The sequence below is a fragment of the Dipodomys merriami genome, unplaced genomic scaffold (genome assembly GCF_024711535.1).
Source record: "Dipodomys merriami isolate MVZ:Mamm:240054 unplaced genomic scaffold, mDipMer1.0.p SCAF_34, whole genome shotgun sequence".
Lineage (NCBI taxonomy): Eukaryota > Metazoa > Chordata > Mammalia > Rodentia > Heteromyidae > Dipodomys > Dipodomys merriami.
Window position 1 is genome coordinate 8,927,850 of NW_027204937.1, and position 21,754 is coordinate 8,949,603.

Here is a 21,754-nt window from a genome sequence, read left to right on the forward strand (position 1 = left end):
GCCTGGGAGAAGAGTGTGGGGTTTAGAAGCTGACACACGGGGATGAGACAGTTGGCAGAAGCAGAAGAGATGGTCTGGGTTGTTGTAACTCACATAGCTTCTTTGTGCCGTGACCGTGTATGGCAGAAGCCAGCCATGAGTAGTTTGGGATTGTTCAGCACAGGGACAAACAATCTTAGCCCACCTAGAGAGCCCTGGAAGATTCTTGTACCTAACACAGCCTCTGATGGTCCCTGGGCACAAGAAGATGAGGTTGTGCTGATATCCTGAGTGTTGGAACCGGGTATCCACTACAAAGCTGGAGATGTGAGCTAACTTGGGTCAGAGCAATGGAGCAGTCGAGGTCGCACAGTGCTGCTGCAGGCTTCCTTTGCTTTTGAGGGAGGTGAGGGCTGGAGGATTGAACCCAAGGCCCCTGTCCAGAGCCTCAGGAAGCCTCAGGACTTTGATTTTCCTCCCCACAGAGGAAATGCATGCCGAGGTCTGCTACGCAGAGTGCCTGCTGCAGAGAGCGGCGCTGACCTTCCTGCAGGTAGGAATCCCTGCCTTGAATTTCCCATCAGTCACCAGGTCCAGGCATGACCCCATCCCCTGTGGGCCTGATGAAGACCCAGGTTCAGAGCCCCCGACTCCTGACCCTGGCCAGGCTTGATGCAGAAGAGATGGGTGCACCATGCCCACACCCTGTTACTATGGGGCTGCGTCTATTATGTCCCTGCTGCCAAGGATCCTGTGGGCCCAGGCATTGCCAGAAGCTTCTTTGCACTTGTACCCATTTGACAAACACTCGTCACTCAGTGTACCAGACTTTTACATATAGTCGGATATAGTGTGTCATTTTTTATAAATCTCACACCTGAGTTTGTTTTATGCATGTCCCATTATTATTTAATCTTTACCTCAAAGTCCAAGACTTGGGAAAGGAGTCACCTTCCCAAGGCCACACAATTAACAAATGATGAACTGGGATTTGAATCTAGATCCAGCCAAGTCAGAGCCAGGTACCCTCACCATACATTGGTCATTGTGAGCACTCTCATTGCATGAGTTTTGTTTTGTTTTTTAACCAGGAAGCCTGGGATATGATGTCCCACATTAAAATCCTGTATAAAGCCAGTGGTGGGAGAGTGTGTCTGTAATCCTAGCACTTAGGAGGCTTAGGCAAGGAGGAGTTCAAGGTTAGCCTGGACTATGTAACTAGATCCTGTTTTAAAGGGGCATGCTTTTATTTTCCTCTTTTGGACCTTAGCCGATCAGAATTGTGTTAATTCTAATTCCTGGTGTCAGACTCGCCGTAACACCTGCACCATGAGTAGCATTTTATTTCATTTACTTGTTTATTATATAATCACAAATATAAATACCCACAATCCCCTCTTCAACCAGCCAAAGAGCAAATCTCAGTGGTAATTCACCCTATCTCCCCCCAACCCCCACCCCGGCCTCCTCCCACTGTCTGGGCTGCTATCTAGAAAGTTCCTCATCCGTCTTGTTTGTGAATAGCATATGGTCATGTTTTCCTAGTTTTGAGCTTCATAATGGCCTCAAGGGACTTGCCTTCTGCACCCATCCCTGCAGTGGCTGTGCTACGCTCTCTCACCCACCAGCTGCTATGAACATGGCTTCTACAGCACCCCCCCCCGCCCCGTCCTCCCGTGGGTCTCTCAGGAGCTGCCAGGCTGGCGGGGGCACTGGTGCTTCAAAAGATAAATGTGATAAACACCCACTTGTGGCAGAAAGTACAGGCAGTTCAGAAATGAGCCTCTTTCCTCCTCTCACAGTCTTTCCCCCTAAAGGGAGGCCCTGTCTATCACAGGGCATGTCCCCCGCCCAGGCCTCTGGCCAAGCACCCAGGGTGTGTAGAAGTAGGGGAAAGCAGCCTCCTTACCTCCTGCAGTTCCTTCATAGATCCGGACACAGGGAACCAGACACTCAAGGCCCAGAACCTTTTGGGATTCCCCAGGCCACATCTGGCTGGCTGCCTGCCCTGGGGCTCAGCTGTAACATTTCTTCCTCCTGCAGGATGAGAACATGGTGAGCTTCATCAAGGGTGGCATCAAAGTTCGAAACAGCTATCAAACCTACAAGTGAGCAGGGCCGGTGTGGGGAGAGCCGGGGAGGGGGGGGGCAGGAGCTATGTCCCTGTGCCTCTCCAGCTGCACTGTGGGAGGTGGACTTCTGGCTTGAAGCTGGAAGTCTGTTGTGAGCTCAAGCACCCCTATGACTGGTTCTGAGGCTTGAACTCAGGGCCAGGAGCTTTTACTTCAAGGCTAGTACTTGAGCCACAGCTCCACTTCCAGCTTTGTGGTGGTTAATTGGAGATAAGAGTTTCATGGACTTAACTGCCTAGGCTGGCTTTGAACTGTGATCCTTAGCCTCCTGAGTAGCTAGGATGGCAGGCATGAGCACCAGTGCCCAGCTATCTTCACTTTAATGGGTCTAGGTGTCAGCCAGTAAGGCAGTATTACCAAAGCCCAACACACCACACAGTGTGGGGGCACCGTGCTCTGTTGGGGGAACTGCATCTGTTCAGGGACAACCAGACAAGTGCTCTGGCCCCTACGTCTCCAGCCAGAATGATGTCTCCACAGTCAGGCCAACCCCTTACCAACTCCCCTTAGAATAGAGCTCTGAGGCATTGTCCTGTCATTCCTGGGACTCTTCTTCTGTTTTCCTTGTCACATTTCCTTCCTCTTTCTACCTCAGACCTGTTGGATCTTCTCTCTGTTCTTCAAATATCCCAAGCTGACCCTTTACCTCAGGGCCTTTGGAATGCTGTCTGTCAGGGACACTGCACCACAGATGGGAATACCGAGGGTATCTGTGCTTTCTGCTGCCCTCCAGCGCCTGGCACAGAGAAACCTCAGGAATGCTCGCTGCCTGGCAGCCCCTATAGTGCTCACAGCCCAGGCAGAGGCAGGCAGATCTTTCTAGCCTCTGTACTGGGCTCTAGACTCTGTGCCATTCAGGACCAGGAGGAAGCAGGTAAACTCCAGGAAGACTTCCGGAGAGAGGAGAGTTTGAGTTCGCAGCCCAGTGTTCTCAGTTGGGGGCAGTTGTGCCCCAGGAGACCCTTGGCAATGTCTAGAGAATGTCAGTTGTCTGAGAAGATGCTACTCACAACTAGAGGGCACCAGGGAGGTACTAGCTAACACACTAACTGGGACAGGCTTCCTTCAACTCCCCCCAACAAAAAACTATCCTACCTAAAATGTCAGGATGAGAAACCATGTTTGAGAGCATGGACCTATGTCTAGAAGTTGGGCCAGGCAGGTCACACTGGAGCCAGAGGGTTGAGGTGTAGGGGTGAGGCATATACTGGCTGGAGGAATTCCTCGCATTTCAGCTCCCTGAATCTACGAGATTGGGCAGGAGTTCGCTGTAGGCCCAGCTAGAACGGATCCTCACCCACACTCCCAGGATATGGCTGAATAGTGCTTTGATCTTCCCACAGGGAGCTGGACAGTCTCATCCAGTCCTCACAGTATTGTAAGGCGGAGAGCTTCAGGCACTTTGAAGGAGGGGTGAAGCTTGGTGTCGGGGCCTTCAACCTGGTGAGTGGCGGTTCCCCCAGCCCCATTTCCCTGGTGTCTGGGCTCCAGATAAACAGGCACTGCAGGTCCTTTGTTATTCTACACGTGGTCAGCCATGAGGACCATGGTGCATGACTGTGTGGTGAGCACCAGGACCCCACACAGGATCTTGACTTGTGTCCAGCTTTGAGGAGCTCATCGCCAGGGTCACAGTGGAGGTGCTGGAGTGCTTGGAGAGTGGCTGAGCGTCTGTATGTCACACTGATAGCATGAAGCTCTCAGCCATGCAAGTGATTCTAGCACCAGAACTGGACCAGCCCAATAAGCCAGAGTTTCTTCTATCCTGGAAAACTGGTTGCTAAGGCTTAGTGGAGCCAGGGAGGAGGACAGGCCTGGAACCAGCTGCTGACCGACAGGGGACAGAGAGTCAAGTCCTCTTCTTAGGGGAAGCTGGGAAAGATTTCCTGGGGGAGGAAGGTAAACATCTGAGCTGGAGCTGGAAGGATCTACAGGAGTTCCAGGCGGGGAAGGGGGTTCCAGGCAGAAGCAGCAGCGTGAGCTGGGACAGGAACACTTGCGAGCGCTGTGCCTGCTGTGTGAGGGGGTCTCAAGGGAGATACAGGTCCCCCCCTGGCCTTGGTGGCCAGAGACATTCCTGTGTGTGTCTAGGGGACGTGGCAGCCCTCTCCTCTCCTCCCCTCTCCTTCCCTCTCCTCCCTTCTCTGGGAAAGCCCTTTTCAAAATCTGGCCTTGGGGGGAGGTTCCCCGCCCCCCCCCCTTAGCACCCTCCATGGGCCCCTATCTCTGTTCCCACAGACGCTGTCCATGCTTCCTACTAGGATCCTGCGGCTGCTGGAGTTTGTGGGGTTCTCGGGAAATAAGGTAACCATCTGCTTTCTGGTACCTTAATTCTATTCAGTCCTAGAACTGGAGCAGGGCTGGATGGGATGAGGCTAAGGAGCTGTGGGCCTGGGTGCCAGTCCTGCCTTACCCCACCTGTGTGTGTGACCTGGACACAGGTCTTCTCCCCTTGAATACTTCCTTATTTCAGAGCCTTGGGCAAGCCCTCTCCAGGATGAATTTTTTGAGTGCTCTTACCTTATCAGAGAAAAAGCTCAGGGAAGTCCTCCTGTGTATCAGATCGTGAGCAGGACCAGAGAGCTCAAACACCCATAGGCTTTATTGAGGTCAAGAACCCAAGTATCTGCCCCCACTGGAGGTAGATCACTGATCTTCTTGATGGTGGAGAATCAAGTAGTGAAAGAAATACTGGTCTGCAAGTCAGGAGCTCTCAGTTGGTACAGCTTCACCCCGCCCCCCACCTGTGGTCTGTGCAAGTCTTAAGGCTCATCTGAAGAGCCTCATCTGTAGGCCAGATGGCCTCATTCATGCGTACTCTTTCTGTCCTCCTTGCTCTGCCATGTCCACGGACAAGCTGGTAATGCTGATACTATTTTTCTCAAAAGTGACATCATTTTTCCTTCAGTGTATTTAAAAGAAACATTGCTATACAAACCCCATATTATTTGGCATAAGAACATAATCATAGGGGCTGGGAAGGTGGCTTAGTGGTAGAGTGCTTACCTAGCATGCATGAAGCCCTGGGTTTGATTCCTCAGTACTACATAAGCAGAAAAAAGGCTAGAGGTAATACTGGGGCTCAAGTGGTAGAGTGCTAGCCTTGAGCAAAGGAAGCTCAGGGACAGTGCCCAGACCCTGAGTTCAAGCCCCAGGACAGGTAAGCAAAGAGAGAGAGAGAGAGAGACAGACAGACAGACAGACAGACAGACAGACAGACCATAAACATAAAAAAGAAATAGTATGCTGAGCGCTGGTAGCTCACGCCTGTAATCCTAGCTACTCAGGAGGCTGAGATTGAGGATCACGGTTCAAAGCCAGCCTGGGCAAGGAAAGTCTATGACCCTTATTTCTAATAAACCACCAGAAAACTGGAAATGGGGCTGTGGCTCAAGTGGTAGAGCGCTAGCTTTGATCTGAAGAGCGCAGGGACAGCACCCAGGCCCAGAGTTCAAGGAGGGAAAACCTTCAGGGTAGGGCTCCATGGAAGACTCTCCGCCATGCATGTCTGAAGCCCCTTCAGTTCTAGTTTCTAAAGCAGGCTGCTGAGGTGCTGGTAGTACTGACGGGGGAAGGCAGAGCCTGAGGAAGGTAGGAGAAGGGAGTAGTGTACAGGTAAACTGGTAAGCTCTGGTCCCAGCTCCATCACAGCCTGGCACCAGAGGTTTCTCCCCACACAGTGCTGAGCACACAGGGAAAAGCTGCAGGAGTGGTGAGGGCCTGGCCTCAGCTGCAGCAGATCTCCTTCCCCCAGAAGGCTGCCTCTGCTCAGCATCACACAGCAGGGGAGCAGCCTCAGGGCCTCCAGACTCCCAAGTCTAGTGCCCTTCTGATCCTGCTCCAGCCACCCAGTCCTCATAGATAGCCAGTGACCTCGCAGACCCCCTGCCCCTCTCTCAGAACCTCAACTTGCCCTCCCGTCCCCCAGGACTACGGGCTGCTGCAGCTAGAGGAGGGGGCATCAGGGCACAGCTTCCGCGCCGTGCTCTGTGTCATGCTGCTGCTCTGCTACCACACCTTCCTCACCTTCGTGCTCGGTAGGAATCGTGCTGGGTGGGCACAGGGTACTGGGTCTGGTGATCTTCCAGAGTGAGGGCCTGCCACCCTGCTGGGACCCCGGGGACTGGGATCGGGGTACTGAAACCAAAGGCAGCAGCCACATCGACTGTCCTGGGGCCTGGGCTGTTGACTCCCCACTTTCTCAGTGTGTGCCTGGACGCCAGCTGCTGGCCTCTCACTTGGGAAAGGGAGGCGCTTGGGTGCATTCAGACTTGGCAGGGGCAGGCTCCTGGGGATTAACCCTGCCATGTACCAAGATGGCAGGACAACTATCTTGTTTAATGCTCATGCTACCCCAGAGACAGGAGAAGAGAATTATTATCCCCATTTTACAGAAGTCTAGAGACAGAAGTCTCTAGAAGGTTCTGGTAGGTTGCTGGGGGCAGGGCACAGGAGCTGATGCTGAGAAGCTATTATCCTTCCCCTGCCCTCCCCCTTTAGGTACTGGCAATGTCAACATCCAGGAGGCAGAGAAGCTGCTGAAGCCTTACCTGAACCGGTACCCCAAGGTGAGCACACCCTCTGCTGAGTGCTCATAGCTGGCCAGTGCCCCATGGATCCAACCAGGCCTTCATCCATGTCGTTGCAGGGTGCCATCTTCCTATTCTTTGCAGGGCGGATTGAAGCCATTAAAGGAAACATTGATGCAGTGAGTGATGGGGGAGGGGTGTCCCTTGGGGTCCTCCAGCCCACCGGAAGTCAGATATACAGAGGCATCCTCAAGGACAAGGCAGACCGGGAGTGGGACCCAAGAGAGAATCAGCAAGAGCATAGGCGTGAGTGAGGCAGATGAGGGAGGCCACCTCATCTCCAGATGGAGGATTTTGCTAAGAGATGTGGACTATAGTTTTCCTGGTGAGAGGGTTGTTTGAGGAAGGTAGAAAGTTGGGAAGGTCACTTGTTTAGGGCATGGTGATGAAGCTAGGTCCTTACTGGGTAGAAAGGTAATGCAGGGTCTGAGCTAAGCCCTGGAAAGAGTTAGAGATGGGGAGGGTCTCAGATAGGGCAGAGATCCCAGCTGTTACACCAAAGCTCAAAACAGATTCTACAATATGGCATTCTGAGGGTCTTTAGCTGGCCCTGACAGGACAAATACCCCAGGCCTAGGTAACCTCATGGGAATGACTGGACCCTTTGAAGGGCATTGAGGCACAGACATTATTATCTCACTACCAATGTAGTATGGCTCTGTCCTGCCCTTTCCTTTTGTGACCAAAAATCTAGAGTCCCAGAGAGGACCAGTAATGGAAGTAAGGTCCTGTCCAACTTATAGGGTAGAACCAGACCTGAGGCCAGATCACCTGGCTCCCCAGCCACTATGTGGCACAAGGCTGGACCGCCATGTACTGGAGGAGGCCATGGCTACTGTGATGTTGGAGGGTGCAGAGTCAGGGTGGTGCCAGGTGAGTCCCCACCAGGCTGACTCACCGGTGCCCGTAGGCCATCCAGCGGTTCGAGGAGTGCTGTGAGGCGCAGCAGCACTGGAAGCAGTTCCACCACATGTGCTACTGGGAGCTGATGTGGTGCTTTACCTACAAGGGCCAGTGGAAGATGGCCTACTTCTACGCCGACCTGCTCAGCAAGGAGAACTCCTGGTCTAAGGTGGGCTCCCATGTCAGGGCATTCAGAGGGCTAGGGCTGACTCAGATGAGCTAGAGCCCCCAAACAAAGGGCCCAAACTCTGACTGAACGCTGATGGGTCAGCTGGAATTGAAACAGAGCCATGCATTCTAATAGGAGTCTGGTTGGAAGGAATGAAAAACTGAGAGGAAGTTGCTGGGCACCAGTGGCACACACCTGTAATCCTAGCTACTCAGGAGGCTGAAATTTGAGGATTGCGGTTCCTGGCCAGCCTGGGCAGGAAAGGCAGTGAGACTCTTATCTTCAATTAACTACCCCCCAAAACATGGAAGTGGTGCTGTGGCTCAAGTGATAGAGTGTTAGCCTGGAGCAAGAAGAGTTCAGGGATAGTACCCAGGGCCAAGCCCCAGGACTGGGAAAAAAGAAGAAAAAAAAAACAAGAGAAGCAGAGAAATTTATGTTTGGGCCTTGTGCATATTGCACAAATGCTTGATCACTGAACTGCATCCTCGGCGTGCTCGTTGAGATGTATAGTCACATGAGATAGACAACATGGATCTCATGCATTGCTGAGTGCTCCAATGCACTTGGAAGGCGCATTAACATGTGTGTAGAGAAAGAGATTAACTCTGTCATTGGGGGCAAAACAAAGCAAAGCAGATGCCTACTCACCATAGATAAAAGTCTATCATGGTATATGTTGAAATAAATACTAGCCATTTCATCATGGTAATGATAGCACAGAACGCCAAACCCATCTAACACATGTGTCTAAATGACTTCAGCCCCTACTCAGTGAAGACATTACTAGTCTATCCTGGTCATCTCCCATGAGACTGTTAACCTAAAAACCTTCATTGCAAAGGCTGTCAGGCCGCTCCTGATCTGCACTGACACATGTCAGTATATTTGTTTGTCATCTGCACCTAGTTTCCTGTCCCTCTGGTGCTCACTGTGCATCTAGCACTTATTATTTCCTCCACACCCAGTGATCTAGAAGCTCACATCTACATTGAACATGTGCAGATCTCTGAGGTCCACAGAGCTATTGGTGACATATCCTGGATTTGAGGACCCTGCCTGGAGACTCTGAGGCCTTGGCTTTTCCCTTGCCATTCAAGTCTTCCCGAGAGGGCAGCGTGGTGCTGAGGTGCCCCATGCAACCACATCCACTAAAAGTGACTGTGGAGTCCTTCCTGTGGGAAGTTCATCTTCATGGAGCAGGGGAGGCCTGGTGTGCATGGCTGTGAGGAGAGCAAGGCCTCACAGGTCATGAGGATCAGGTTAGTCTTCAGAGCTTGCTCAGTGACTCCATCTGCAAACCCACCTCAGAGGGGTTTTCTGTGGGGAAAAATGGGATTGTAGCAATCACAGTTCTGCAGTCTTTTTTGTTGTTGTGGTGGTGGTAGTTGTGGGGCTTGGGCGCCATCCCTGAACTCTTCAGCTCAAAGCTAGCCCTCTACCACTTGAGCCACACCACCACTTCTAGTTTTCTGGTGGTTTATTGGAGATGAGTCTCATGGACTTTCCTGCCTGGGCTGGCTTTGAACTGCAATCCTCAGATCTCAGCCTCCTGAGTAGCTAGGATTACAGGCGTGAGCCACCAACGCCCAACTAGTTCTGCAGTCTTATCCATTCCTAATCTCCAGCACTCAGCTACCACAGAACCCATTAGTTTCCAGCTCATAGCTCTCTCTGCCTGAAATCTGTTTCCCCAGAACAGCCTAGGGACTGACATGATGGACACTAAGTGGTGACAGCTGTGTGCTCAAGATTGTACACAGGGAATGCTGGGAGCCCAAAGTCCGAGGAGGGCTTCAGGAAGCCTTGGATCTTGAGCTGGAGTCTGGGAGGAAGGAGTTAGAGTGGCAGAACAGAGTAAATGAGATGTTACACCAAGCCAGAAAGGAGCCAAGGGTGAAGTCTCAGGGTAAAGTTGCTGCCAGGAGGTTGTATGTCAGCAGGTAAGGGCACGCAGGATGGGAGTGTGGGGCATTGGAGGAGGCTCCTCTGAGCTGCTTTTGCTGTAAGCGTGAGGACAGGCATCATCTGCCTGGCACACACCCCAGTGACATAATCAGCAAGGTAAATGTTTATGGCTGTGATCTCCATCATATCCCTGGATAACTTGGATGCCTGCAACTCTAAGCCACTACATCCATCTTACTTCTGGGGTGCATAGCCAGGGGCATATATCTTGGGGAAGTAGGGAAGCACTTAGATGAGACTGACAGAGAAACGGTGGCTGGGGCAGGACGACAGCAGGCAAAGTCTGGTGGGGCTGAGGAGGAGAACAGAGGAAATGGTGAGGGAACACTGGGAGGTTAGAGGTGGGCCAGGTAACAGGTTTCTGGGAGGGGAGATTGCTTATCACAAACCCACAAAGACCAGCTTTTCCTCATGTTGTGAAGGCCAGACTAAAGCTCTGGGCTCCAGTGTGTGTGGCTGTCAGGTAGAGGCTGCTTTCTGTCTGTGTTAGAGTTCAAACTCTTAAGACGTCCCGACTGCTTTCCTTTTCCACCACTGCATTTCTTTTCTTGGTTATTTTTCTTGGTGGCTGCTCCAGCAAACATGCACTGTGTTTCAAGGCTTTAACCACTTGAGGGCAGCATGGAGCCAAGGGCCTCTCCTGTGGGACTTGGGGAAGTGGCCTATAGACTACTGTCCCAGCTGCGTCAGGGTTCAGATTGCTTTCAGGTATTGTCTAGTGGAGGGGATGAGGAGGTGTGTGTGCAGCCCCTGATGCACTGTGAGGGCTAAGAGCCTGGGCTGACCCCACCCCCATACCTTTATGCAGCTCCTGCTGAGTGCCACCACTGTACGCTCCGTTCAGGCCTCTCTTAGCCCTCTTAGGACTCTGAATCTTCCCATTGCACTTCAGGGCCTGCTCTAGTAATCACTGCTCCCCCAGAAGCCCTGATGTACTCGCTGGCTCTGCCACCAGCCACCCTCAGCAGCCCTGCCCAACTACTACAGGATTGGGGAAGGGGGGCAGGAAGGGGACTCTGCTGCTCCAGGGTGGAAAACCTGCTGCTTGGACCGCGGTTTCTGCTGGATTTGACTCAGCCCCAGTCTTCGGTTTGCTCAGTGCAGTCACCGTCGCTATTTGGAGGCTTGGGGACAGTGTTAGCCTCTATGCTGCGCTGCAGTGAGGTCTGAATGCGTGTTTGTGCCCATCATGGGCTGTGAGGGAGGAGGTCGCTCGCATCTGAACTGTGGCTTTGTTTCAGGCAACCTACATCTACATGAAGGCCGCCTACCTCAGTATGTTTGGGAAGGAGGACTGCAAGCCATTTGGGGATGATGAAGTGGAGTTGTTTAGGTAGGCCTCCACCACCGTGCTACCATCATAGGCCCCACTGTGGACAGACCAGCGAGGCACTGCCTGTGGCTCCTTGAGTGGGGTTGCCAGAGGGTGGGTGGAGGGCGGCCATTCCCCCCAACCCTCAGCCTTGGCTGCAAGCTTCCTGCCCCAGCAGCCCTCATGCGATCACCACCTCGTGCTGCCGCCATCGCCCTTCAATGTGGTATTGTCCACATCCTCCAGCTCTCAGCCTCTTACATCAGCCAGTTAGGACCCTGAGGTCCAGAGCGGGGAAGGTCCTTCCGCCCCGTGAGTCTGATGTGCTCAGGAGAGCACAGCACAGAGGCTGAACGGGATGAAACCACGGTGACTAAGCACAGTCTCCCCATTGCTGAGCTCTTTCACCTTGCACAAGGTCAGCAGTTATGAGAATAAGAAGCACCTCCTTGCAGAGTCATTTTGCAACAATAGATCACATATTTGAAACTTGATATAGGACCTGGGACTTCTCAGCCGCTGCTCCTGCCCCCAAGTACTGCCATTGTCATTCTTCTCCACGCCACCTGTTTGGACTCTTTTGAAGACTCAAAAGGGTTGGAGGAATGCTCAGCCATCACAGGCTGAGGGAGCCCGTGCCTCCCTAGGTCATAGCGAGGTTCTTCCGTCCCAATCAGCAGACCTGGAAGTGGGTGTAATAAGGAGAACTTCCTGGGCTACTGCTGTCACAATAATAGAGTGTTTATCACTTGCTGAGTACCTGCTACTACAGGGAACCCGCGTTTCCAGCTTGTCCAGAAAGCTGTAAATAGGCATCATAATCTCCACTTTAGAGATGAGGAAGCGCAGACCTAGAGAGGCTCTACAGTGAACAAGCAGGCAAGGAATTGGGGGTGGCTTCACCTCTAATCCAGCTGTTTCCTGAGCCCATGCAGCTCAGGCCTGAGGTCATAGCCACACCCGGGGAGAGTGGTTGGAGGGTGTGCTATTGTGCTGACTGAGGTTCCTACGGGGCCCTACCCAGCTTCATTCCACATTTGATTCTACCACTGGAAACAGCTAAGTAGGCGTGTGCTCACCAGGCTGAAGTGCTTGAGCTGTGGGTCCTGGGAGGTTCCACCCTGTCTCTGGGTGTTGGTCTTCCTGTCACACTGGGATTAGATTTCTGTTGGGCCCTTCCAGGAAGGAACCTGGGAGGAGAGCAGAGATAAGTAGGAGGCAGGGCAGGCCTTGAGGTGTCTAGAGTACATTTTCACCTCTGCCAGCTGTGGAGCCCCTTGCAATGGCTAGGAAATGGGGCCGGGCCTGTGAAGTGAGATGGACGGCTCAGACTTGGCCCCTGAGAGTCAGTTCATCATATAGACAGAGATACTAAAGCCCGGAGAGTGGCTGAGCTGCAGTTGGGTAAACTGGGGGGCTTCCCTGTTCTCTTATCATTTTTTTCTCACCCATTCCCATGATCACTCTTTCCTCCCATCTCTTTCCCAGAGCCGTACCAGGCCTGAAGCTCAAGATTGCTGGGAAATCTCTACCCACAGAGAAATTTGCCATCCGGAAGTCTAGGCGCTATCTGTCCCCCAACCCTGTCTCATTGCCAATCCCTGCTCTGGTGGGTAGAACATCTGGAATGGTTCTGGCCTTGGGTTTGGGATTATGGGACTAGAAGAGAGACATTGATGCCAGGAAGTAGTTGGATGAGGGAGATCTTCAGGTCTTGGGGCCTGGAGAGAGTTTCACCATTGACCTGGCTGTGGGGAGGAGCACACAGGAGCCGACATGGCCCTGCTTCCGAGGAAGTGCTGGTCCGTGGGTGCTGGGGAGACAGACCCCTCAAGGAGAGCTTCTCTCCACAACAGGCCATTCCCCAGGGGCCAGACAGCTATCACCTGTTTGTCTGTGCCCCTAGACTGTTAGAGTTGTCACACAATTGTTTACAGAGACCAACCTTTTCTGAGACTTAGGGTCTCACCCATGTCATGTTCAACTCTGAACAAAAGCTGTGTGGCAAGTGTATTAAAGTTTACTAGATCCATAGAAAGATAGCTTGTCCAGTCTGCACAGCCAGCAAGTTGGTGAGTCAAAATTTGAACTCAGCAGTCTGGCTCCAGAGCCTGGATCCTCAGCTGCTAGTAGGATGCTAATTCCATGTATAATTTCTACAGGGACCAGACAAGCTTACTAAAAGTCCTGATGTTATTAGTAAAGAAGCCAGAAAAGGAGCCCTGGCTCTACTATTTGTAATATGTATAACTTTAGATAGAGTCCCTCTTTCCACAATATAAAGTATATACTAATATGCTCACTATATATAATGTTATATATTAAAATGTTATATATTATATATGTATTATACACATATATATATACTATGTGCATATATTATGTACTATATACTATATGTAGTATATATACTATACTATATACTATATATTGTATAAAAATATGAAAAAAAGGAAATGGGCTCGTACATAATGCTATGTGAATTATATATATAACTATATATTATATATAACTATATAACTATAACTATATATTATATATAACTATATTATATAATAACTATAATTCACATAGCATAATGTACCGTGTCCATTTCCTTTTCTTCTTTTTTTTTGGGGGGGGGGTTAGTCATGGGGCTTGAACTCAGAGCCTGGGCATTGTCCCTGAGCTGTTTCATTCAAGTCTAGTGCTCCACCACTTTGAGCCACAGCACCACTTCCATGCCCATTTCCAAGTGAGGGGGTGGGGATACTGTAGGGAGGTAAGGAGAAGAAGCTATTCCAAAATCTCTAAGGGAGACTTTCCCAAAAAAGGAAGTATTCCCCAATTACTATTTTTGAGGAAAATGATGTACAGGCCTAAACCAAATTTATGTACTGTAGATTTTCTTTGAGCCTTTATTTAACCTTCATGGTGAGTCTCCAGAAAGAAGTTTAAGGTTATGATTTTTTTCTTGTATTTGGGTATAGATCTCCCTGCCCCTCCACCATCATCCCCACCCCCACCTTTATAATGGGAGATTTGCTAACTTAGGATTCAGAACAATTTGAACAATGGATCGATAGATCTGTTCTAAACATAAATTCCCTTCCTAAAAGAAAATTATCACCATTAAAATGTCTTTCTTTTTCTTTTCTTTTTTTTTTTTTGCCAATCCTGGGGCTTGAACTCAGGGCTTGATTATTGTCCCTGAGCTTCTTTACTTAAGGCTGGCACTTTACCACTAAAGCCACAGCGAAACTTCCAGCTTTTTCTGTTTATGTGGTACCAAGGAATTGAACTCAGGGCTTCATACATGTTAGGCAAGCACTCTTCCACTAAACCACATTCCCAGCTGTTTTATAGAACTTTAATGAATCACCTTCACATCTGTTATCTGGTCTGATCATTTAAGAAATGCTCATCAAGGGCTGGGAAGGTGGCTCAGTGGTAGAGCACTTGCCTTGCATGCATGAAACCATGGGTTCGATTCCTTAGCACCACATAAGCAAAAAGAAAAAAGCCGGAAGTGGTGCTGTGGCTCAAGTGAGTGGTAGAGCACTAGCCTTGAGCTGAAGAGCTGAGGAACAGTGCCCAGGCCCAGAGTTCAGGCCCCACGACCGGACCCCCCCCCCAAAAAAAAAAATGCTCATCAAGCCAGGTGGCTCACTCCTGTAATCCTAGCTACTCAGGAGGCTGAGATCTGAGGATCGCAGTTCAAAGCCAGTCCAGGCAGGAAAATCATGAGACTCATCTCCCATAAACCATCAGAAAACTGGAAGTAGCACTGTGACTCAAGTGGTAGAGCGCTAGCCTTGGGCTGAAGAGCTGAGGGACAGCGCCCAGACCCAGAGTTCAAGTCCCATGACCAACAAAAATAAAATTAAAATAAAAAAGAAATGCTCATCAAAGATAAGAGTAATGGCAAATGAAACTTTAATATTTTGAGCTTCTTGGCAGTAAAGGCAAAAAGAAAAACCTAATCAGAATATGTTTTATAGTCTTTAGGGTAGTAACTTATTTCTAAAGGAAATGGAAAGTTGTTAATTGAGTTCCTTGGGGGAGGACAGAGAAGACAACAGTCATTGACATATTCTTAAGCTCTATTCTCTTGGAGCATTTGCAAACTATAATTCCTCTAATATAGGGGAGGCCCTGCTAGGATAAGAAGTTTGGACAGAGAGATTAGGAGACAGCATAGCAGGGAAGCCACAAAGCAGAAAGAAAGCTGGGAGCCAGGTGCCGGTGGCTCACACCTGTCATCCTAGCTACTGTCAGGAGGCTGAGATCTGAGGATCACAGTTCAAAGCCAGCCCAGGCAGCAAAGCTGTGAAACTCTTATCTCCAATTAACCACCAGAAAACTAGAAGTACAGCTGTGGTTCAAAGTGGTATACTAGCTTTGAGTGAAAAAGCTCAGGAACAATGCCCAGGCCCTGAGTTCAAGTCTCATGACAGAGAAATATTGGCAGTGAGGACAATGGGGCACCTTAAATTTTCACAGGGGTGAGATTTCAATAATAAATGACAAGACTCTCTAGATCAGGGGAGACTTGCCTTGGAAGGTAAGGGCTAAAAGGGCCTTTAGAGACGCTGATCAGAGCTGCCCATTTTACAGATTGGAAAATTGAGGCCTTGTTGGGGCAGAACCTAGGCCTGACTTGCCCACCCCTGCCCTCAGGAAATGATGTACATCTGGAATGGCTACGCCGTGATTGGAAAGCAGCCAGAACTCACTGATGGGATACTTGAGGTTATCACCAAGGCAGAAGAGACGCTGGCAAAAGGCCCAGGTGACTATGCTCAGACCCTGGAACCTGCTGTGCTAGGTCAGGCCTTTACAATTTAAGGCTCCCTCTGTCTCCTTGTCCAGGCTTCCTCTAAGCTCCCTCTCGGTTCCCCCAGTCCCTGGGCTTCCTTCAGTCATGCTGAATTCACGCTATTATCATTGTCTTAGTATCTGCTTTTTCCTCTCAGATATGAGCCCCTGAGGACTATATTTGATTCACCTGTGTCTTGGGTCCTGCATAGAGTAGGGCTCTCTTTGTAACTGCAGCAGAACTGAGCAAGCCTGCCTTCTTCCCTCACACCCATTCTCAGAGAATGAGTACTCAGCAGATGACGCGTGCCTGGTGAAACTGTTGAAAGGTCTGTGTCTGAAATACCTGGGTCGTCTCCAGGAGGCTGAGGAGAATTTCAGGAGCATCCCTGCCAAGTAAGTGCCTCTGGCTTCTCTCTGGCCATTGGGAATTCTGGGAAGAGTTTTGGGGGCTCCTCCATCCTTAACCCAATAGAATACTAAGCCCACCCACCACCCTCAGGCATCACCCATGAACTGATCACAGATTAATTCAGACTCAACTCCTGCCCCTAGGCTGCCAATTTGCTTGACTCCAGGAGCTCAGTTTCTATAGTGTTTCCAGGAGTTTAATTCAGGGGGGAGTCTGCCCTTGACTTAACCTTATCTGGAGGTTAGAGACAATATCTAAGCAGCTCAGCCAGGGTCACTCAGGCTATACCAGAGGGAAATGTAGTGAACAGAAGTTGCCTGAGTAAGAACCGGAACCTAAACCTGATGGGAGATAGCAGGAAAGGATCTGCAGAGTTGACATTTATCAGGCAGAGAAAGCAAAGGAGAAAGTTTGAAGCGGAATAGATACTACATAATGTAAACACCTAGAAATAGACCAGACACCAGATGCTAGGCCCTTCGCTGCTTGAGTGGAGCTACAGAGTTGAAGTCAGTAGACTGGTTTGATCACAAGACTAAACTTTATTCTGTAGACAGGAGAGAGCCAGAGAAGGACAGTAGGCAGGGCAGACTTGGGTTTTAAAAATATGTCTTCCAGCCAGGTGCCATTGGCTCGTACCTGTAATCCTAGCTACTTGGGAGGCTGAGATCTGAGGATCATGGTTTGAAACCAGCTCGGGCAAGAAAGTCCATGAGAATTGGTTTTTATTAAAATTTTTTGTTGTTATTATGAAAGTAATATACAGAGGGGTTCATGAAACTCATCTAAAAAAGTTGGAAGTTGGGGCTGGGAAGGTGGCTCAGTGGTAGAGCGCTTGCCTTGCATGCCTGAGGCCCTGGGTTCGATTCCTCAGCACCACATAAGAAAAAAAGAAAAAAGCCAGAAGTGGTGCTGTGGCTCAAGTGGCAGAGTGCTAGCCTTGAGCTGAAGAGATGAGGGATAGTGCCCAGGCCCAGAGTTCAGTCCCCACGACTGGACCCCCCCCAAAAAAAAACAAAAAAAGTTGGAAGTGGAGCTATGGCTCCACTTATAGCCTTGACTATAAAAGCTCAGGGACAGCACCCAAGACCAGCACCAAAAAAAAAAAAAAACCAACAACAACAACAAACCTGTCTTCCAGGCAGGCAGGATGTTCAGAGAGGGCAGATTAGAGATAGGAGACTTGCCAATCAACATAGAGGAAAGGGGGGTTGGGCAAGGTAGTGGGCTACAAACATGACAAGAGCCATAGGGTGTCAGGGAGTTGGGGCCCTGGAGTATAGAATGGGAAAGCTCCACATTGGGATCACAGCCCTGCTAGGTAGTGGGAAACTCCTCAAATTGGAATTTACATCAGGAGATCCTCACAAGTCCTGAGAAATCTCCAGAGCAAACCCTGAAGAACTGCTCAAAGGCAAAGCCTGTGAGCCATGTCCTGCTCTGTTCTCACAGTGAAAAGAAGATTAAATATGACCACTACTTGATCCCAAATGCCCTGCTGGAACTGGCCCTGCTCTTCATGGAGCAAGGCAGGAATGAAGAAGCCATCAAGCTTTTGGATACTGCCAAGTAAGAGTTGGGTAATGTGGATGTGGAACTGGCTGTGGGGTCCTAGGCCACAGTGACCAAGGCTGCTGGCAAGAGCAGCATGATAGCCCAGAAGCCAAGCTAGTCTTTTTTTCTGGGACCTTAGCTCTGACTGCCATAGGAAAACATCTTCCTCCATTTACAAGTGAGCAATTGGAATCCCAGAGACTAGAAATGAGTTGCCAGGGCCTCAGCAGGTTGCAGCTCTCCTTTCAGTCCAAGGTCTCTTAGGAGCTCAGTGCGTTCACAGAGCATATACTAGGGGGCAGGGGCTACATACTCTTAATCCTTCCATTGGGTTACATCCTTTTACAGGTGTGGGATGGGGGTGGCTCACACAGCTCAAATGTACACGAAAGACCTCCTGTCGCAAGTAGCTTCATGTGTCTGATTTCTTCACTTCCAGGCTAAACTACAAGAATTACTCCATGGAGTCAAGGACACACTTTCGAATCCAGGCAGCCACACTCCAAGCCAAGTCTTCTGTAGACAATGGCAACAGATCTGTAGTCTCACCAGTGTCTTTGTAGCTTTGTGCAGCACTCCTGGGCTAGAAGACCAACAGAGACATGTGGACAGAGCTCCTGGAAACATTTCAAAAGATCTCTTCCCCCGCCCCGCCCTTGCCTTGCCTTTGGGGTGCATCGGTGCTCCAGTGGGATGGCACAAGAATATCTGTGCACAAGCAAAGCCGTCAGTTTCACCAGTGTGGCCATGGCAGAGCAGGTGGGGCTTCTGCCTGCCCTGTCACACATACGGGTACTTGTTTTTCACTGTGATGTTTAAGAGAATGTATGAACAGTTTACATTTTCCTTAGAAATACATTGATGAGATTATAGTTGGCTTTAAAAAACAAAGCAAAAAAAAAAAAAAAACAACCCAACCAACCACCTGTACATCTTTTTTTTTAACCTTAGAGATGCGATGTAGAGGTAAATCTCTTTACATAATGCCAAAATCCACATGTTTTTCCAAACCTTCCTTTAAGAGGGCCTGGGGATATTCCCAGAGGGTCTGCCTCTAGCTTGGAAGCTTCTGGGAGTTGGGCATGGAAGTCACACACAGCCACTCACCATTCTCCTCCCATACTTTGTTTCCTTTGTTATTCATTAAAAACCAGACAGGTCTTTTTAGTGTGAGATGAAATTTTGAGTCTGTCCACAGAATCAGTCACTGGAAATGGGAATGCCAAGGCCTGGCAGAGGAGCCATATTGCGCTCTATGTGCCAAAACGACAATGTTAGGTGGTGTGGGGGAGAAAGTTCTCAGAAACCAGTCTGCCTTCTTGCTGTATACCAAAGTGAAACTCCTGGGAATAACACGATATATAAAGATCAGCTCGCTGTATGCCTGTGGCTCATGCCTATAATCCATGTGAGTAAGGAGGCTGAGATCTGAGGATCGCAGTTCAAAGCCAGCCCGGGCAGGAAAGTCCATGAGACTTTTATCTCCAATAAGCCACTAGAAAACCAGAAGTGTGCTGTGGCTGAAGTGGTAGAGCACTTGCCGTGAGCTGAAGAGCTGAGAGAAAGTGCCCAGGCCCAGAGTTCAAGCCCCAAGACTGACAAAAAAGCACACATACACACACACACACACACACAAACAATGTAAGGCTGCCACCCATCGGTGGTTTATGCCTGTAATCCTAGCTACTCAGGAGGCTGAGATCTGCGGATCATGGTTCAAAGCCAGCCCAGGCAGGAAAGTCTAAGATTCTTATCTCTAATAAACCACCAGAAAACCAGAAGTGATGCTGTGTTTCAAGTGGTAGAGTGCTAGCCTTGAGCTGAAGAGCTGAGGGACAGTGCCCAGGCCCAGAGTTCAAGCCCCACTACTGACAAAAAAAGAAAAAGGTTAAGGCCTTGAGTTCAAGCCCCAGTTATGGCACCAAAAAAACCAGAAATATTTCTGTACCTCACTCCAAGATACACTTATTTACCTTATATTTATTTACCAACAGCATCTTTCTTTAAAAATAAGATAGCTTTTTCTTGGCCTGTTGTATAGGTCTTAGAATTTTTCAGTTAAAAGAAAAAGGTCTCTAACAAAATGTATATACTTAGAGATGGTGAAACCCTATTTCAACAAAATACGTGTTGCCTGAATTCTTGGGCAGGTCAGAAAATCTTGATCAGAAGCCACATGGCCCATATGTTGTATTTAGATATGATGATTCAAAAACGTTTGTTACTATCCTTATAAAATGATAGATATGTGTCCATGGCTCATGCCTGTAATCCTAGCTACTAAGGAGGCTAAGATCTGAGGGTCACTATACCAAGCCAGCCCAGGCAGGAAGGTCCTTGGGACTCATCTCTAATTAACCACCAAAAAACCAGAAGTGGAAGTGTGGCTCAAATGGTAGAGCACTAGCCTTGAGGAGAAAAGCAAAAACAAAAAAACTACTCAGGCCTTGAGTTCCAGCCCTAGGACTGGTGCTCACATACACAACAATCACAAACGAACTTTATTTCTGGCCACTAATTTCACCATTCCCATCCTGTTAGCAATACACCTTAATGTAACCATTTCTCCGGAGGGAAAAAAATGTATCCAGTAAAAACATTCCATAAAACAGTGACTCTCTGAAAGCATGAATGTGGTTTCTCTAAGCAGAACCACTGCCAACTCTCCCCATTTTCCAGCAGTGCTGCGTGGTACACTTTGAGCATCTGTCAGGGGCTGTGTTAATCCACAGCTGATGACCCCTGTATACCCCTGTGATACTGCATGAAGTCATGGGTTTCAGGTAAAGTGTATTCTCATCAGGAAAAGAACTAAAAGCAAGAGCTCCTTTTGCACTGACTGCCGTCAGAGTAAAAATGAGGTATTTCAGAATGTTCTCCACAGATGGGGCCCTTCACTGCCATCCAAAGCCTGGATGCTGAGACCCGCCTGAGCTGTTGAGCAGAACAGGGAGAGGGTGGTTAGCGACAGGCTGGGTGAGCATGGCTGCCCCACACATTAGAAGGCTCCGCTCTGCCCAACAGCACCAGTCACAGGAGGCCAATGGGACTTGCAAAACGGCACTTTACAAAACAACAAAAACTTTTTTATCTCAATGCCCATTTCAAGTGCTTTCGCTTTTCTATTTTAACTTTTGTCAAGATGGTTTCCTTTGCCAACATATGCTGGGCCTCATTTATTAGCTTACATCATTTTACCTTTGCTGCCCTGGTTGCAGGCTGGCTGGCAAGACAAACTAGTGGGTTTTGCCTTCTCAAGCTCATCTGCAGCTTCTGAGATAGTCTATCAAAAACACGTTGGGCTGGGAATGTGGTTTAGTGGTAGAGTGCTTGCCTAGCATGCATGAAGCCCTGGGTTCAATTCCTCAGTACCACATAAACAGAAAAAGCCAGAAGCCGGTGCTGTGGCTCAAGTGGTAGAGTGCTAGTCTTGAGCAAAAGAAGCTCAGGGACAATGCCCAGATCCTGAGTTCAAGTCCCAGGACTGGTGCACACACGTGCACAGGCATGCACGCATGCATGCACGCACGCACGCATGCATGCACGCGCGCACACATGAAAACATTAGGTCTCTTCTTGTACAACCATATCCTTATGCAGGGGCTACTGAAGTTAACAACTTTATTGTGGCTTTCTCTTGCCAGCACCACTGCCTTGGAAGACCACTATCAAGTGAGAATTTTGGCCTAAATTCTAGTCCTGGTTTATGACTGATTTCCAAAGTGATCTTAGGGAAATCATTGACCAACCCTAAAAAACAGTAAGTCACAGCTAGACTGATTCTTGACAGTTCCCATCCTAACTCTGGGCCAAGTCTTTTTCTTGGTTTTCCAGTCTGCAAAATGAGATAACCTTCCTTGTTTGTATTTCCAAGCATATGATGCAGAAACAATGGGCTGCTCTAGTGGCAGTAAGGTTGAGGGTGGTGGTAAGGGCTAT

The 21,754-nt window shown here is 49.4% G+C and overlaps 1 protein-coding gene and 1 long non-coding RNA gene across 5 annotated transcripts in view; one reads left to right on the top strand and one right to left on the bottom strand.

The window, feature by feature from the left end:
• Positions 1 to 19,794, top strand: part of Ttc39a (tetratricopeptide repeat domain 39A) — a 38,392-nt gene extending 18,598 nt beyond the window's left edge. For 2 of the 4 annotated variants that reach the window (XM_069987255.1, XM_069987257.1), the window contains exons 5-18: positions 465 to 532; positions 2,023 to 2,087; positions 3,455 to 3,554; positions 4,350 to 4,415; positions 6,040 to 6,148; positions 6,612 to 6,679; positions 6,760 to 6,819; positions 7,611 to 7,772; positions 10,982 to 11,073; positions 12,541 to 12,661; positions 15,712 to 15,823; positions 16,131 to 16,245; positions 17,714 to 17,830; positions 18,255 to 18,471. In XM_069987255.1, the coding sequence (XP_069843356.1) occupies positions 465 to 532; positions 2,023 to 2,087; positions 3,455 to 3,554; positions 4,350 to 4,415; positions 6,040 to 6,148; positions 6,612 to 6,679; positions 6,760 to 6,819; positions 7,611 to 7,772; positions 10,982 to 11,073; positions 12,541 to 12,661; positions 15,712 to 15,823; positions 16,131 to 16,245; positions 17,714 to 17,830; positions 18,255 to 18,378 (1,379 nt within the window). In that variant the 3' untranslated portion in view covers positions 18,379 to 18,471. Of the gene's footprint in view, positions 1 to 464; positions 533 to 2,022; positions 2,088 to 3,454; positions 3,555 to 4,349; positions 4,416 to 6,039; positions 6,149 to 6,611; positions 6,680 to 6,759; positions 6,820 to 7,610; positions 7,773 to 10,981; positions 11,074 to 12,540; positions 12,662 to 15,648; positions 15,824 to 16,130; positions 16,246 to 17,713; positions 17,831 to 18,254 lie in introns of those variants that run through there. The other 2 variants (XM_069987256.1, XM_069987258.1) reach the window with 2 other exon arrangements.
• On the bottom strand, positions 11,510 to 12,236 carry LOC138803352 (uncharacterized). The gene is made up of 2 exons (XR_011364937.1): positions 12,132 to 12,236; positions 11,510 to 11,734 (listed from the first exon to the last, which is right to left on the bottom strand). It is a non-coding gene; the product is annotated as an uncharacterized lncRNA (long non-coding RNA).
• Positions 19,795 to 21,754: the final 1,960 nt, after the last annotated feature.